At 45.5% G+C, this 18208-nt stretch overlaps 2 protein-coding genes across 2 annotated transcripts in view; both read right to left on the reverse strand.

The window, feature by feature from the left end:
* LOC147460698 (uncharacterized) lies at positions 1–17244 on the reverse strand. The gene has a single exon (XM_086508413.1). The coding sequence runs from the start codon at positions 6395–6397 to the stop codon at positions 6095–6097; it is 303 nt and encodes a 100-aa protein (XP_086364539.1). The 5' UTR covers positions 6398–17244; the 3' UTR covers positions 1–6094.
* The window catches only part of LOC147460697 (uncharacterized), a 68544-nt gene that overhangs the window by 16109 nt on the left and 34227 nt on the right, over positions 1–18208 (reverse strand). The window lies entirely within an intron of this gene.

The raw sequence follows: 18208 nt of genomic DNA on the forward strand, positions 1-18208 counted from the left end.
AAACACGTCCAGAGTTGAGAGCATGATATTGTAAGTCTAATATTTGCACATTGAACCTTAGAGAGGTAAATTAGCTACAATGTACATGCTGGACCTTTTAATTAAGAGTTGAAGCTTCTATGTACTGACTCTGATCTTAGAAAATGAAAATACAAAAAGAAGGCATGCTTCCTGAGCTAGTTGTAGCTGGGCTACAGTCTCACATGCACTAGACAGACAGTTACAGTTGGTCTTGGGTGGGTTCACACTTGGGCTGGCACTCGACTGATGGACTAAGGATGTCAGTGGTCTAGTAGACCAAAGGCGCTTGGCGGGACATAGAGGAGTGGTAGCCGAATGACACCATGGCTATCCTACGAATTCCCACAACAGTCCAAAGATGTGTAGCTGTCCCTCGAAGATATTTCCTAGTAGCCTTGGGTGTTATCATCAATTGTGATCATTATGACACGAGCTTGGGTATGAGTCTTTGGTCTAGATTCTAGTCATACAAACAACACTCTCCCTGCACTGTTTGAGCCTCAAGACCCACATTGTACCTTGTGAGTACTTGGTCTCGAGTAGTGTGTGCTGCCAGCTAGTCTGTAGCTGATACATTGAGAGTGATTGGGCTCATTCTGAGGTTGGTGTCTATCTTGTTGTGTATACTGGAAGTACATTTCCTTGCTGTATGTCATTTTAGTTATGCCAAGGTCCAATATGTCTTCAGTTGTCCTATTGTGCGCCATGGAGATCCGAGAGAGGTATCTTGTATATTGCAGTGAGAAGCACCCACATTAGAGAGCACGACATAGTTAGCCTACTATAGGTGGCTCTCATTTTTGGCACACCCGGTGAGACCCCAATTGAAGCCTCACTCTACATTGCTCGTTGAAGCCAGTTGAGTAGCTAGCCAAGCTGGAAGAGTTCATTGAATAGGCTAGCTCGCTAGTCTCAACTCAACTACTCCAGGCTGGTCTAGCAAACTAGCAGGTCGATTGAGGTCTAGGCTGGTCTAGAATGGTCAAGCAAGTCGACAGTAGTCTAGAAGGTCGAGCATAGTCCAGACTGATCAATATAGTCCAGTAGGTTGACTGTGGTCTAGCCCGCTTGAGCAAAGTCCAGACTGGTCTAGTATGGTCCAGCAGATCGACTCGGAACAAGGAGGCAAATGGTCTCGTACCTCGACTAGTACACAAAAGGTCCTCTTCCCAATAGACTGGTTCATTCTTAGGCTACTTATGGATGACACGTACATGGCAGTCTAAAGACCATCCCAGCCCTCTCAAGAGCCCTATGTAATATTACCAAGGAAAGCGACAGCTCTTCTTACCTAGTATAAAGTCCTGATCACCTTGATGCCTGAATTTACCATGCTAAACTTGGGTCTCCAGCCTACTAGACCAGCTCCCTCAGAGTCACCCTTGCTGACAAAGGGCCTGTCTACCCTTTGGGTATTGTGGGCAAGGTGCCTCTACACGTACAAGATTTCACCTTCAGCCTAGATTTGATGGTGGTGCACCTTCCACAAGTGGAGGGAGGGTCCCCCTACTCATTGATAGACTGATAGACCTCTGCTTAGGCACACTAAAGCACTGCATCATTGGGGGAATGACTGTTAAAATGTTTGTAAGTGGGAGTGCACTCCACCCAAATTAGCCCACTCTTTTCTCACCAGCCACTCCTAAATCAGTGACCAGCTACCTCCTAGATTAGCTCTTAGCTACCACCCATAATCAACTGCAATTCATGTATATAAACAGGTCTATCAGTTCAGTTTATCATTATGCAATCAAGCTTCATTACATTCAGCTGAGTACTCAGTTTTTATCTCACTGTCGGCATTAGTGATTAGCTTAACATTTGTATTAGCATTCGTTTCATTTCTCTTACATGGTATCAAAGCCCCTCTTAGCTTAACAGCCTACTCAAGCTTGCAAGCAATTAGATCCTTAATTCCTCTTAGCAACATTCGTCTTGCTGCTTGCTCCTCTCTTCCAAGGCACCCGGAACCTTGCAAGATGGCAAAGAGCTCTTCCACCCCTTCTCTTAAAGCTAGGTATCACACCATAGACAAGCTTAATGGCAACAACTATCAAGTCTGGAAGTTGAAGATGGAGCTCTACCTCAAGGAGCTTCCACTATGGGATGTTGTCTCCACTCCAGCTCCAAGTCCTGTGCCAGCTGAGTGGACGACTAAAGACAACACTGCTCACATGGAGATCATCCTCCATTGCGGAGATCGACAAGTGCAAATGGTATGGTCTCTGAAACCAGCAGAAGCTATATGGTCCTTCTTTCAGAAGTCATATGAGCGTACTGACTTAGTTTACCAAGTCTCCCTGATCAAGAGATTGGTGAACACCAACATGCAAGAAGGTCAAAGCGCTACCAAGTTTGTCGATACTTGGCAAGCTCTTCTTGATGAAGTCATCATCTCGGGATTGGCCGTCCATGAGACATTACAAACCATGATTTTGTTGGCAGCCCTTCCATCCTCTTGGCGGGCATTCATCACCACACAAGCCTCAACTGTGAATCTGCGGCTACAACCCTTGGTAGCCAAAATCCACCAAGAAGCGGCTCTCCGCGCTCAATCTACAGGAGCCCAACCAGTGGCACTTGCCACCACCATAAAGCCAGCTAAGCCTCGTGGCAATACCTCCAACCGCCAAGGCTCCTTCAACAACAACAAGCAACCTTCTCCCCACCACCATTCAAACTTCAATCATGGGTCGTCAACGACAGTACCATGGTGGTAAGAGCAACCCTCATGCTCACTTTCAATGCAACTTCTGTCACAAACATGGACACCTAGAAAAAGATTGTCATCAGAAAAAGAGGAATCAGGCAAGTAAGGGACTTCTCCCAAGCTACATCCACCAAAGGTTTAATGCGGGCAACTTCAGCCCATATCCTCAAGCCCAAGCTCATTATACTGAGCTATCTCACTATGATGGCACCAGCCAACCACTTCTCATGCCGCCCCATCCGCCCATGTAGTTGTATGCTACTTTCCTAGATGCCAACTCTACCTCTGCGGATATGTGGTTCCTCGATACTGGTGCCACCCATCATATGACATACCACAAGGAATGGCTCAAGAATCTTACCTCTCTCTATCCCTTAGAAGTCAACTTAGGAGATGATAGCACCCAATCTGCTCAAGCTTATGGTGATGTTGAGATCACTTTGCCTGAAGGTCAAAAAATCATTGTACCTCAAGTCTACTATGTTCCTGGGCTACGCAAAAATCTTATCTCTGTGTCCGAACTTACTGACCAAGGCTTATAGATGGAATTCTCTCGTCTCGGTTGTCACATCCATGCTCGTGCTCCTAGTGGCCAGATTTTCACTATCACTTGTCCTCGGCAAGGTAAGCTCTACCCTCTTGGTAATTCATCTACATCGGCTTATGCTTTCGCCACTATAGCCAACACCGCTATGCAAGAAGAAACCCTCAAGTGGCACTATAGGCTTGGCCACATTTCTCAGCACGCTCTCCATCAAATGAAGAATCGACAGCTAGCTCTTGGTTTTCCCAAACAATTGTCTTCTATCAGCCTCTGTGAAGGTTGCATCATCGGTAAAGCTACTCAAAAACCCTTTCCTAAATCTTCATCTCGCACTTCACATCTGCTTGCTCTTATTCATTCAGATCTCTGCGGCCGTGTCCCTGTCCAATCCCTCACAGGTCATAAATATTTCCTTACTTTTATAGATGATTATTCTTGCTACACATTTATTTATTTTCTATCAGAAAAATCCTCCACACTTTCTCACTTTCAGCACTATAAAGCTCAAGTTGAGAATCACATTGGACGGCGCATTCAACGATTTCGCTCCGACCAAGGTGGTGAGTACACTTCAAATGCTTTCCGCGATCTTTGCCACACAAGTGGCATACTTCATGAATTCAGCATCCCCAACCACCCACAACAGAATGGCATAGCTGAGCGTAAAAATCGCACTTTGTTTAATGCTGCTCGCACCATGCTCGCTCAAGCGCAATTGTCTCCTGGATACTAGGAAGAGGCAATTTCTACGGCTTCATATCTTCAAAATCGCAGCTACAACTCTACACTTCAAGGTGAAACACCCTATGCTCGTTGGTTCGGCACTCCACCCACTCTCAATCACTTACGTATCTTCGGCTGACCTGCATATGCCCTTGACACCCATCCACCCTCCAAATTGGCACCTCGGAGCACTCGCCATATCTTCGTCAGCTATGGTGATCCCATAGGCATAAAAGCTTACAAGCTCTTCAATCCAGGTAAACACACTTTTCTCTACAATCGTTCCGTCGTCTTCTTCCAAGACTCCCTTCTACAAATATACTCCTGCACCAACCCTGCTCTTCCCTCAACATCAGCACCCGCACCACCTCCTTCAGCAATCGACCCGCCCACAATCCTACTCTCTCCTCTTCCAATATCTCCACTACCCGGTGTTTCCTCATCCTCGGGATTGCTTATTTCATCCTCATCATCAGCTCCCCGCTCACCTACCCCGCTCTCTTTCGAGTCCCTCCCGGCTACCCCCGTACATGCCCACGCTCCTCTCTCTGTGGCTGTGCCCTCACTCCCTTCCCCTTCTGGCTGCGCATCTCCCCTATACAACCCTACTTTTTTCGCTCCTTCCCCTCTTCCAGCCACGCAAAAGCAACGTCTTGCTGCTCCATCACATTCGGCTGAAATTTTCTTAAATTCAGTCCCTTTTAATTTCACGCCTATTAAGGCTCAATCAACTCATTTCACACCTTCTAATTTCTAACCACGTCCAAATTTTGCCTCAATTTACTCCCGTAACCTCGGCACAAATTCACCTACACTCCCCTGCAATCACGCTCACCTCCCTGCAGCACACACAGCACCTATATCTACATGCTCTACCCCTCCTCTTCGCACATATCATCGTCATGCTTACCGTACCCCTGCTGCAACTCTCCGTGACCTCTCTCACACCATGGCTCGAAAACCAGCCCACTCCTCCCTCAATAGTAGCGCCACTCCCTCCTCCCCCTCTTCCCTACAGCGTTTTCATCATCTCAGCCGCCCCACTCACATTCAGGCTGCACTCTCCAATCCACCTTCCGTTACTCTCACTCCCACCAACTTCACTCGCCCCACACTCTTTGAAGCCGAATCTCAAACCTCTGACTCCGCTACTTCTCCCCAACCAACCTCATCATCAGTTGCCACCACATCCACGGTGTTCTCTCCTCCTAGTTCGAGTGAAGCTTCACCCGTTCATCCTCGCGTTCGCTTACTGAAGGACATCTATCAAGCAACATGTTTTCACACCACCCTCTCCGAAGAAGCTGTCTCCCAAGAAATTCCCGCCATCCTCGAAGACACTGTCGGCCCTCCATTTCAGCTCCCCTCAACTCCGATGAAGCCCCCGCTTGGATTGAAGCAATCCATGTTGAGCTTGCTGCCCTTCGTCACAATCACCCTTGGACATTGGTCCCCGGCCACCTCATCATAATATCATCGGCTGCAAGTGGCTCCTGAAGCATAAGCTCCGCCCTGATGGTTCTGTTGAGCGCTACAAAGCGCGGCTCGTTGCTCCAGGCTTCACCCAGCGTCCCGGCATTGACTACAATGATACTTATTCCTCCGTTCTTGGTATGTCATCTTTTCGTCTCCTTGTCGCCATTGCTGCTGGTTTTGATCTCCCACTACATCATTTCGACATTATCACTGCTTTCCTACATGGTTTGCTAGAAGAAGAAATTTATATGCATCAGTCCGTCCACTTCATTGATCCCCATCACCCCAATTATGTTTGTTGCTTGCATCGCCCCATATATGGTCTCAAACAAAGCTCTCGTCAATGGTATTTGCGCATGCACAATCATCTCTCCAACAATGGTTGGATTCGCCTCTTTGCGGATCCCAATGTCTATGTGCTTCACCGTCCTTTTGGCTTTGCTATCTTAGGTCTCTTTGTGGATGATATCCTTGCGGTTGCATCTCATCCTGCCATCATTGACATAATGCATGATATGCTTGCCTCCAGCTTTCCTATTAGTGACAAGGGTCCCATGGATTTCTTTCTTGGCATCAATGTCTCTCGTGATCCTAATGGTCGCTTCATAAAGCTTTCTCAATCACACTACATCAAGCAAATTCTTGAGCAATTCGGTATGCACTCTGCTAATGGTCAGCCCACACCACTTGCCCTCAATGCCAAGCTCGCTCCAGAACTTCACCCCTACACTAAAGCTGATGCTATTGCTCTTCAAGATTTCAAATACAATAAGCTTCTTCGCCAGCTTCGCTATCTCATTACTTGCACTCGCCTTGACCTTTGCTATGCCGGTCACATTCTCTCCCGTGCACTTCAACTCCCTCGCCGCATCCATCGCCAAGCCGCCCTCCATTGCCTCCGCTACCTCAAACACACTACGCATTATTCCTTAGCATTCCATTTCCAGGATGGTCCTCTTGCTTTTACAGGATATGTGGATGTCGACTGGGCTGCTCAAGATCCTCTTCAATACTCTACCTCAGGATATGTCTTCACACTCGCCGGCGGAGCTATTACAAGGACTTCCAAGCGCCAAAACACCATCGCACATTCTTCTACAAAGGCGGAGTACGTTGCCGCCTCACTTGCTTCTCACGAGGTCCTTTGGCTATCTCAGCTCATCTATGAGATGCGTCTTCCAAGTTCCCATCCCCATGGATCGAAGCCCTATTTCCCTTCATTGCGACAACCAATCAGCCATTGCCTTGGCTTCTGCTCCTCAGCTCAGCTCAAAGATGCGGCATATCTCCATTGCTTATCATTCCTTGAAGGAATTGGTGGAGCATGGCTTCATTTCCCTTGTCTATACTCCTACAGCAGATAATTGGGCTGATTGTCTCACCAAGCCTACTGATCAAGCCAAGTTGTATGCATCATGTCAGATCCTTTGTCTACTCTCTTGAACTTAATTTTCAGGGGGGATCTCTCATCCCACTCATCAAGTTCCCTTTTTTGTTGTCGTGTTCTCCCACTTAAGAGGGGATGTTAAAATGTTTGTAAGTGGGAGTGCACTCCACCCCAAATTAGGCCCACTATTTTATCACAAGTCACTCCTAAATCAATGGCCAGCTACCTCCTAGATTAGCTCTTAGCTAACGCCCATAATCAACTACCATTCATGTATATAAATAGGTCTACCAGTTCAGTTTATCATTATGCAATCAAGCTTCATTACATTCAGCTGAGTACTCTGTTTTTATCTCATTGTGCGCATTAGTGATTAGCTTAACATTTGTATTAGCATTCGTTTCATTTCTCTTACAATGACACCATGTGGATCCACACTCTCGGCCCTTGAATGCGAACAATTAAGCTTGAGGGTGGAATGGACCCTCTTGTTTACCATAGTTATTTGTCAATTGAGTCAGCTCCCCAACTTGACCAGTCTCCACCAAGTGTGCCTGACGAAGCGGTTGGCCGCCACAAAGGCTATGCCCTACTATAGTTTCTATTCAATCTATACATGTGGATCCTCCCAACAACCTCAACGTAGTAGCTAGCACAAGTTTGCCACCTCGCCTTGAGCTCGCTATCCCTGACCAGATGTAGTAGACATGTCTACCACAGTAAAGACTTTAGGGCTTGCAGAAGAGGAAACAAGCCACCTCTGCATCAATTAGTCCCAAATGACAGACACCTCTCCGCATCTAAGCCTTCATCAAATGCCAAAGCACCTTCTGGGTCAGAAGACTTACTTTAAGGAAAGCTGCAAGAAGTATATGCCAACTTCCCCATTGATGAGACATCAACCTATCATTCGTCTATGCTCCAAGCTCGACAACAGAGACACCTTTGCTAGCCAAGCATCCAAACCCAATCAAGGTCATCAACCTTGGTGACACAAACAACCCTAGGCCTGTTCTCCTGGCCACTTGGTTGTGGAACCACCCATGACTGCCAGACCAAGTAGTCTGTCACCGATTTGGCCCATAACCATGGATAGGGCTGATCATCAGCAATTGTATGTTTGCTGATTTTTTCAAGGAGCAGCTTGAGGAGTGAATAAAGGAGCCTCTCATGCTTGTGGAGCTTCAAGGGGTTGAAGTGTTTGTTGGGAACCTAGGGAGCTTGAAGTGTCTACTAGTCCAAATGGTAGCAGAGGGACACTCTGGCACCTCATACATGGCATGGTGCCATGGGCAACTGGGCAACCCTCTATCTCACAAAGCATGTAGAGAAAGTGGACATGTGGAGACACATGAAAGGCAAGTGGAGCTCATGTAAGGTGCAGCGGAATGAATTTTGTACTTTTCTCAAGATGAGTGCTCCGTAATGTGCTCAAGGTTCCTTTTGTTCTTAGGGAAGGGAGAGCCTTCCGTTCTTAATGAGAGAGTGCAATGATCACTAACAAAGTGAATGGACATGTGCATGAAAGTGTGTGAGACTGAGAGATAGAGAGAGAAGAGAATACGACACCAAAGACGTTGTAAAACCCTCCTCCGAAGGCCCCACTCTCGTTGGCGAGAGAAGTCTACTATTGATTGCACAAACTGGTACAAAGTGGATGCATGTGACCGATGCAAGTCTAGGCTATGTCGATGTTGATGACGGGGATGACGAGACCGACTCAAGGGCTGAAAACGGATGTACTTGATATGTTGTCCAAAAACGTCAGGGGCTGAAATCTGCTGCTGCTGAAAACGCTGTTTTGCTGCTCATAAAAACGTTGATTTGCAGCCTTGAAGTTCTCCAAAAAAAACGCTGATCTGGAATGGCTGAATTCTTGAGGCTTTAATCGCTGATTTGCTGCTGCTGTGCACTGCTGAGATTGCCAAGGGAATTGGCGATAATTGCCTGCTGAAAAACGCCAGCAAAGGGGGGAACTATAGCAATGAGGCTATGGATGGAAAACGCCAAAAGATAGGAGTCTAGGCGATGATGCTTGCTGAAAACGCTAGGTACTGGGGTCTTAGGGCGATGAAGACTTGCTGATGAAAAACGCCGGGGGATGGGAGGTCGCTTGCTTGGAGGAAATCGCCCAAGGAGGAAAGTCTTGCTGAGAGAGGGAGGGGGTGGCCTGTGTTCTCCTTGCTCTTCTGCCAAATAATGCTAGCCTGGGGTTGCTTATATATTATCTTACCCAATTTGCCCTACTCAGTTCCCAACAAAAGTCACTTAAAATAATAAGTGAAAATTGTCAAAAATAGGGAAAATAGGTTAAATACACTGGAAAATTCCCCTGAAGGATTCTGATGGATTCAAATGGGAATGCTTATGATCATGTTGTGTGCAACGAGAGGATATGCATCTACACTAAGTGCCTGGGCATGCACGGTCTGCGAACAGACTCACAAAAGTGCCAAAACACTTGCTAATCTAGACTGACTGGGCTGACGAAACCCTTGTTATGAAGTAGCTTGTCCACGGACACATAGGGTTAGATGTGTCAGGTGACATCCCCTCCTTTTTAAAGTGAGGTACTGGTACCGAGCTGCATGGCTTCCTTGTAGTCTGCCAACAACTCTGGATAATCCTTGAAAAACTCTTCGTCGACCCACACCGCTTCGTGGGTTCCTCGATCCTTGAACTTCAAGAAGTATTGTCTCACTTGCTTTTTGGAACCATGTCGAAACAAATGCAACAACACTTGCTCCAACTCCATGACCTCAGCTTCATCAATGATCTCCGGTTCTTCTTCTTCCGAAATGTCCTTTCAAGGTGTTCCCTAAAACACTTTCAACCAAGAAACATGGAAAACGTTGTGCATTGACCATGAGTTAGGCAACTGCAATTTCATTGAAAACTCATTGATCTTTTTAATGACTAGAAATGGACCATACATACGAAAAGATAACTTTGGACACTTATTTCCAACTTGCTTAAGACGTTGCTTCATGATTCTTAAATACACCCAATCTCCTTCCTTGATCGAAACATCCTGACGATGCTTGTTAGCCAGCCGTGAATAAGATTCCTGAGCCTTACTTAGCCGAAGCTTCACACTCTCAGAAATCTCATCCAATGACTGACTTTCAGCCATTGGTATCAGGCATTTGACTGACCGAGAGAGTCAAAAGTGACTGGAACAGACGGTCAAAAGCTGCCTCATACAGAATTCGACCAATGGCAAAGGAAAACGAGTCCTTTAAAATAGCCTGGACCAATGGGAGATAGAGCTCCCACTGAGACTGCTGATCATGAACATATGACTTTAAAACATCAAAAGCCAATTGATTGTAAATCTCTGTGTGACCATCTGACTGTGGATGAAAAGCTGATGAAAAATTTAACTTAGTGTCAAAATTTTCAAAGAGTGCGCGCCAAAATTGGACGTGAACTTAACATCCCTATCTGAAACAATTGATTTTGGCAAACCACATAAGGGGTACCAATGCTTAATGAACAACCGTGCTACATCTTGTTCAGTAATTGTGGCTTTACAAGGAATCAACATGCAAAACTTACTGAAACGATTGACATTGTCAAACATTGAGTGTTCCTTGAATGCAAACTTGGTGGAAGGTTAGCCACAAAATCCATAGAAATATCTTGAAAAGGTCCATCAGGAATAGGCAACGGAAGCAAGAGGCCTTGTTGCTTACCCCGAGGAGCTTTTACCTTTTGATATATAGTGCACTATGTGACATAACAAAACACATCCTTTCGCATTTTAGGCAAATAAAAGAATCTTTCTATTTTTTCCAAAGTGGTGTTCATTCCCCTGTGCCCACCCGTGAGAGAATCATGTGCATCATGCAATATGGTTGGCCTGAGAGAGGACAACACACATAAACGTTGACGAAAATACAACAAACCATCACGAATGAGATAGTTGCTTGGCCCTTGGGAAGCAAGAGCCTGCAACCAATGCTTACCAAACTCGGAATCCACATACTAATTCTTCATATTGTCGAAAGACACACCCTAAATAGAAAAAGTGGATCTTGACTCAAAAGCCAAAATCTGTCCTTTGCGACTCAACGCATCTGCAACAGGGTTGGCTATTCCAGGCAAATACTCAATCACACCTCCAAATTGCTCAAAAAATTGTGACCACTGTGCCTGGCGATCACTCCAATGTGCACTAAGTATAGACTGGAGCCACTTGAGGACTTGATGATCTGTGCGAACTCTAAACTCTCTACCATAAAGAAAATGCTTCCACTGCTTAAGAGAGTGAATGACAGACAAAAGTTCTTTATCATAAACTGAATAATTTTTCCGCACTATTGAGCTTCCGGCCAAGGAAAGCTACAGGACAACCATGCTGCTGAAGCACAGCGCCTATGGCAACATTGCTCGCATCCGTCCATACCTCAAAGGGATCATCCCAAGAGGCAAGGATAAGACACGATGCCTCTGTCACCGCAACCTTGAGAGCTGCGAAAGCCTCAATGGCTGCTTCGAACAAGTCTACGCGCTGACAGCGAGTCTTTACCCCTTTCAAAACATCAGTCATAGGTGCAGCAATGCGTGCAAAATTCTCTATGTGCGAACCATATGCTTGACATAAACCAAAAAAAGAACGCACATCATATGCAGTTTTGGGCAAATCCCAATTACGAACCTGTTCCACCTTCGCGGGATCTAGCTCGACGCCTTCTGCAGAAATGATATAACCCAGATAAGTGACTTCAGTAAGAAAAAAATTCAGACTTCTTAGCTGCAATGTACAACTAGCACTCATCCAAATGGGTTAGTACCCTTTCGACATCCCTTTCATGTTGTTCCCACGATGCAAAAAAAATAAGAATATCATCCAAAAAGATGAACACACATACACCGACCATATCGCCGAAACGACCTACCATGAGACGATTACATGTACCCACGGCACCTGTCAATCCAAAAGGCATAACAATATACTCCCATTGCCCTCGCTCGGTGCGAAAAGCGGTCTTGAAGATGTCGCCTTTGAATACCCGTACCTGATGGTATCCACTCTTGAGATCGACCTTGCTGAAAACCGTTGCCCCATTGAGCCTATCAAGGATATACTCAATGCGAGGGATCGGAAACTTGTTCTTGACGGTCATCCTATTCAATGCGAATAAGATACGTTTCCCATTGAGTCTTCTGATCCAAGATATAAGACTTCAACAAATCTAATACCACTGAATTGGCAATCTCTGATTGCCCGTCAGTCTGCGGGTGGAAAGATGACGAGAACTGCAACCGCGTGCAAAGTTCTCTCAAATTGCCTTCCAAAACAAACTCGTGAATATGGGGTCCCTGTCGAAGACAATCGTCTCGGGCATGCCATGTAATCTGAAAATCTGACCACAAACAGTCTCGCTAAGTGATCCGGCTTGATTGTTTTCTTCATTAGAATGAAATGAGTCTGCTTGCTAAATCTGTCAATAATAGTCCGGATACCATCGTGACAACTCTGTGTTCTCAAGAGATCAAAAATCAAATCCATTGCAATACTTTCTCAAGGGCGGGTGAGTATGGGCAAAGGCTGTAACAATCCCTGTGCTTTAGGCCTGTCAAACTTGACCTTCTACTGCGCACAATATCCTTCCTGAGTCTCAGCCAAAAGAAGTATATCCCTCTACTCCTTTCAAGGTGGTCGCAATGCCGCGGTGACCCGTAAAAGGTGGACAGTGGCACTCGGTCATAACCTTTCCCCCCAACGGCTGTGTAACGCACATGGATTTTCTCATCAAGTAGCCATCTCGAATGGAATATCCCACTATTGTTTCCCCATCCCGTATCCGTGCAAAAATGTCTGCAAAATCTGTATCCGTGGTATACTGATAGGCCATATCCTCGAAGCTCCTATGATGTATCGTGGAAATAGCCAGAACCAACGGCTTCCAAGACAAAGCATCTGTCACCAAATTCTTTTGTCCCTGCACATGGACAATCTGGAGTGAAACTGTTACAAGATGTTTGCCGACCGCATCTGCTTTTCCAATAGCTGCTTCTATGACAAGAAGTAGCGTAAACTCTGACGGTCTATAAAGACAATAAAATCTGCTCCGAGTAGGTAGTGCCGCCACTGAGTAGGAGCATGGATAACCGCCAAGAGCTCTTTCTCATAAATCTGTGCTACCAATTCCGGCCTTGATAACAATCGGCTCTCGTAGGCAATGACATGGCCTTCTTGCATGAAGACGCAAAGTCAAAACTGATCCCGTAATCAATTTCTCTTTCAAAGTCTGAAAGGCAGTTACCTCTGTGAATCCCCACGAGAAAGGGACTCCTTTCTCTGTCAAGATATGCAAAGGGGAAGCAACCTATGCAAACTTTCTAATGAACCGCCTGTAGTACGGACACAATCCCAAAAAGCTTCTAACTTCATGGACATTCTTCAAATCAGGGCAACGACGGATAGTCTCTATCTTAGCCGGATCCATCTGCACTCCTGCTGCTGAAACAATGTGTCCCAAAAAGTGTATCTCTGATAGGAAAAATTCACTTTTTTTCGCATTAATCACTAGCTTGTGATCTCGTAATGCCTGAAAGACCTGAAGCAGATGTTCTTTATGTTTTGCCTCATCCTTGGAGAAAACAAAGATGTCGTCAAAGAAAGTGCCAACAAATAGTCTGTACTCTCGAAAAATCCTATCCCTCATCCAGTTAAATGTCGCAGGAGCATTGGTTAGACCAAAAGGCATCACAAAAAACTCAAATAACCCAAAAGTCGTTCAAAAAGTTGTCTTGTAGACATCTCCTTGCGCGATTCGGATCTGATGATATCCACTTTTCAAGTTGATCCTGCTAAAGCACGAGGATCCTTGAAGTCGGTCAAGTATATCATCGATTCTAGGAATCGGAAATCTGTTCTTGATGGTGATTTTGTTGAGAGCTCTATAATCGATGCACATTCTCCAAGATCCGTCTTTCTTCAAAACCAACAACACTGGAGAGCAGTACGGTGAAGTACTAAGCTGGACAAGACCCTTTTCCAAGAGGTCTTTCACTTGGTTCATAATTTCTTAGTTTTGGGCTCGGCTCACACGATAAGGTGGTCGGTTTGGTGGTGTGCTTCTAGGTATCAGATCAATAGTATGATCTTCACAACGAGCGGGTGGTCTGGCAAGCCCTCTGAGAGACAATCGGCATGAGTGTGGAGAAAATCTTAGCGTTCTTTATCAAGTTTAGACATATTTGTCCTATCCTCATCATTCAACTCTTTCAAAAAGATCGAGTAAACAAACAGACTAAATTTCATTAATTTTGAAATGGTCGAAGCCAATACAATAGGGACAGACTTGCCCTTAAGTTTTACATTGAATCCAATGGTTCTGCCCTTCTCTGTGATCAAAGTCGCTTTTCTCGCCCGATAGTCGACCACGGCGTTGTTCTTGTGGTACCAGGGAATTCCCAAGAGAACATCACAACCTTCCAAAGGCATTAAGTAGAAGTCCTCATACCCCAAATACCCCTGACAATGCAAATGACAGATGTAATGGCTACGTCCCTGCCGGGTGCCGCTGCAAGTGGTTCCATCTGAACGGGAGTCGCGCCACCAATTCTAGTGAAATGAAGTTGACCTTGGCTTCTCCATCAAAGAAGATCAGGGCTTCTTGGTCTTTTACTTTGCCCCAAGCTTGGCAAAGTTCTGTACTCTCGTCCGTCGTGTTGGGATCAGTACCCACGCCATCTGGAACCAGTCTTGTTTTCATCTTGCCTTTCCTTCCACGATCTTCAGCTGCTCTCGAACTCTCAGGCCTCTCATCGTCCTTGTCGTTCTGTTCTTTCTGTGCCTTTTTAGGGCACTTCGCGGAGATATGCCCAGTTACCCCGCATCCAAAGCACTTCAGTCTTCCCCTCCTTGATGTAGAGAGCTCTCTCCTGAGGAGTGAGTTTGGGTCGTGCATTCTTTTCTTTCTTTTCTGGATTGCTCTTCCTCTTTCTACTTTCATTTGTCAAAGTCTGTTCGGCTCTTTGCGTCATGATTTCATCTGTGGGGTAGGTTAGACTGCCCGATGAATGGCAAAACCCTGTTTCGCATGACTCATCAACTCCTGAATGGAAGCTAACTTTTGTTCCAAGCAGTGAGCTCTGTAGGAAGACCCAAGGTAAACCGCTCAATCTGTTCCTTAAACGAGATCTTCTTAAATGAAGAGGCGGGTAGAAAAGAGCTCCATAATCTCTCGCAATAAGCGTCCAAAGTATCCTTCTTGGTCATCCGAAGATAGTTCCAAGCAGTTCATATGTCACGTTCATACTCTCGAGTCAGCCAAGAAGAAATAAAAAGCCTTTTGAATTTCAGCCATTTAATTGGCATTGTCTTGTTTAATAGAAGCGTGGACCACCAAGTTCGAGCATTCCCCTTAAAGTAAGAGGCAACCCTCCGAATCTTAATGTGCTCTGAGTAACGCCCTCCTGAGAAAGCTATGTCAAACCGCTGTATAAAAGACAAAGCCTTCGAAGCATCTCTATAACCAGAAAATGTGTCAAATTTAAATGACTGTCTACCTTCCTTAAACTCTCGGACTTTCTTGCTTTTGTCTTCCAGATAGTCATATTGGTTGGCTTTATAAAAATTCTTCTTCTTTGCATAAAAGCTGCTGTCGTCAGAGTCTGAACTATCTGAAGACGAGTCCTCTGTAGAACTGTCAACCATGGGGCGAGATTTAGGTTTCTTTACCTTTTTCTTGCCCTTTCCGAAGCTTTGCTTTTTGCTTCACTTTTTACCTTTTCTGTCTTCTTCGCTCGAGTCAGATGAGCTAGAAGAACTGTCACAAGAAGAAGAAGAAGAACTGGGTACTCCTTCGAATCGTACACGCTTCTTTTGCTTTCTTGCCGATTCAAATGTAGACAGACGACCCAAATAACCCGAGAAGTCAGCGCCTTTCTTCTGCTTTTTGTCGTGCTTTTTAGCTTTGTTTTGCGCGTCAAAAAGCTGAGCAATTCGTACATCAGCCACCTCTTCTAATTCTTGCTCTGTATACATCCGAGGAGTAGGAGGTTTCTTGAGAGCCGGTTTGAGGGGTGGTTCTGTGGTCTGCCGCCACTATGAGTGCACCTCATCGAAAGAGGTCTCACTCATATATTTTGCAAATTTTGGGTCCTTCGCAAAATTAAGCATCGTCTTTGTTGCATCGCCTATCAATCGTCGATGCTCCATCTCTTCGAGCTCCGCCTAAGTAGGCCGAGGCGGGACATACTCCTCGTGTGAATCGTCGTTGTGATCTCTTTCCGCATCTCCGGATGCAGAGGAAGTTGACCAATCTCTGCCTAAAGCCATAAGTGCGGCGGAAAAAGGATCGGATTTCCCCTAGGAGAGAAATCGGCCATGCTCTGATACCACTGTAGCAGGCTTGGACACTCCAAGTCGAAAATCTACCGCGACAACACAAATAACCACTTCAAAACACTTCACAATTCACAATTGATTGGACACTGGCCCGGCATAGTTTCGTGCCTAGAGATGTTGACCCCAGAGAATGGCACCCCTTTCGGTATTTCTTTTTGTAATAATCTGTGTTTAAAGTACAAGAGAGTAGGCAGGCGCTCACTCTCAGACTCTGCGTCCACATGCTCTTGAGTTGTGAGGCATGCTCTGAGTTGTGAGGCCCTTCCCACATATAGAAATGTTTACAAGGGATGCTAAAAGCAGAGTCCCAAAAGCTTCAAAAGCTATCCATAAAAAACTACCCCTGAAATAAAGCAACTTTCAATTTTCCCTCTCAAGCCCTTTTATGGTATTAAAGTCATGCCAGTGACATTGTAGCCCTGCTACACCTGTCACCCATCCAATGTGACGTATCAAAAGTACCCGTTCTTGGTGGCCTTACAGATATTCCCGTTCACAGTGCTCTCGTCATTACTCTAAATGACGCACTAGAAATACATATACTCGCATGTCTCCAGTGAGAAAAACCCTCACTTATATTTCCAATAATTCACTTAGAATTATTTTTCCTGGTGTCCAAAGCAAGAAAACCCTCACACTTAAAAATCCAATAATTTATTTAGAACTAATTTTCAGTTAGATAAAGCCAATTTGGCAACAAATGGATCTAGTCAACAATGATTGAAAAGGTTGGTAAAATGCCGCCTCATAAGTACGACCAATTGCACTAGAGGACGAATCATTGAAGACAATGTAAGATGCACGGATGTGAATGTTGAACTTTGCTCAAGATGAGTGCTCCAAACTGTGCTCAAGGATTCCTTTTACTTTCGAAAGGGAGAGCCTTCCGTTCCTTTAGTGAGAGAGTGCAAATGATCACAAACAAAGTGGATAAACACTGTGAATGAAGGCGTTGAGACTGAGAGATAGAGAGAAGAATACTACACCAGAACGTTGTCAAACCCTCCTCCGAAGGCCCCACTCTCTATGGCGAAGCGGTCTACTATTGATTGCATAAATCTCTACAATGCAATGGACTTGCCGACGATGAGGACGACGACGAGACGGGCTGAAAACTGAAAACGCTATGGGCTGAAATCTGCAAATCTTGTATCTGCTGAATTCTGACTCTATGTCAGTGACGACGACGACACGCTGAAAACGCAGATGCTGAAATCTGCAAATAGCGGCTGAAATCTGCGAATAGCGGGCTGAAATCTGCGAACGCTGGCTGATCTGACAGTGCGGCGAGGATCTGCTGCGGGAAGGTGAGATCTGCAAGGTTTGGGGGTTGCGGTCCGGAGTCTAACTGCTGAAAATGCAAATGTAAGGTGCAGCGGAATGAATGTTGTATTTTCTCAAGATTAGTGATCTTTATTGCTCAAGGTTCCTTTTAGTTCTTAGGGAAAGAGAGAGCTTTCCGTCTTATGGAGAGTGCTATGATCACGAACAAAGTGAGTGGATTGTGCGTGTAAGTGAATGAGACTGAGAGAAGGAGAGAGAAGAGATACGACACCCGAGAGTTTGTAAAACCCTCCTCCGAAGGCCCCACTCTCGTCGGCGAGAGTGGTCTACTTTGATTGCACAAATGTGTACAATGCGAATGCAATGGACTGATGCAACTTGGACTATGCCGACGACGACGACGGTGGTGACGACGACGACTTGATGGCTGAAATCTGTGATCTTCTAATCGCTGAATTCGGGGCTGTTTGGTGGCTGAAAATGACTGTTTTGGCTGCGTTTTTATGGCTGAAAATGGGGGAGCATCTGCAACCAACTTGGGGGCTGATCTGCTACTGTGCATAGGCTGAAAACTGTGTGGATCTGCTGTCGATGAAGGCTGAAAACTAAAACGCTGACCTGCTGCAAAAACGCTAGCAAAATGTTGATATTATGTCCTCCCCTAGCGTTAGTAACTGCTGAAGAAAACGCTGAAAAGGC

This window comes from Adiantum capillus-veneris, chromosome 3, assembly GCF_014529385.1.
Source record: "Adiantum capillus-veneris isolate H3 chromosome 3, ASM1452938v2, whole genome shotgun sequence".
NCBI lineage: Eukaryota > Viridiplantae > Streptophyta > Polypodiopsida > Polypodiales > Pteridaceae > Adiantum > Adiantum capillus-veneris.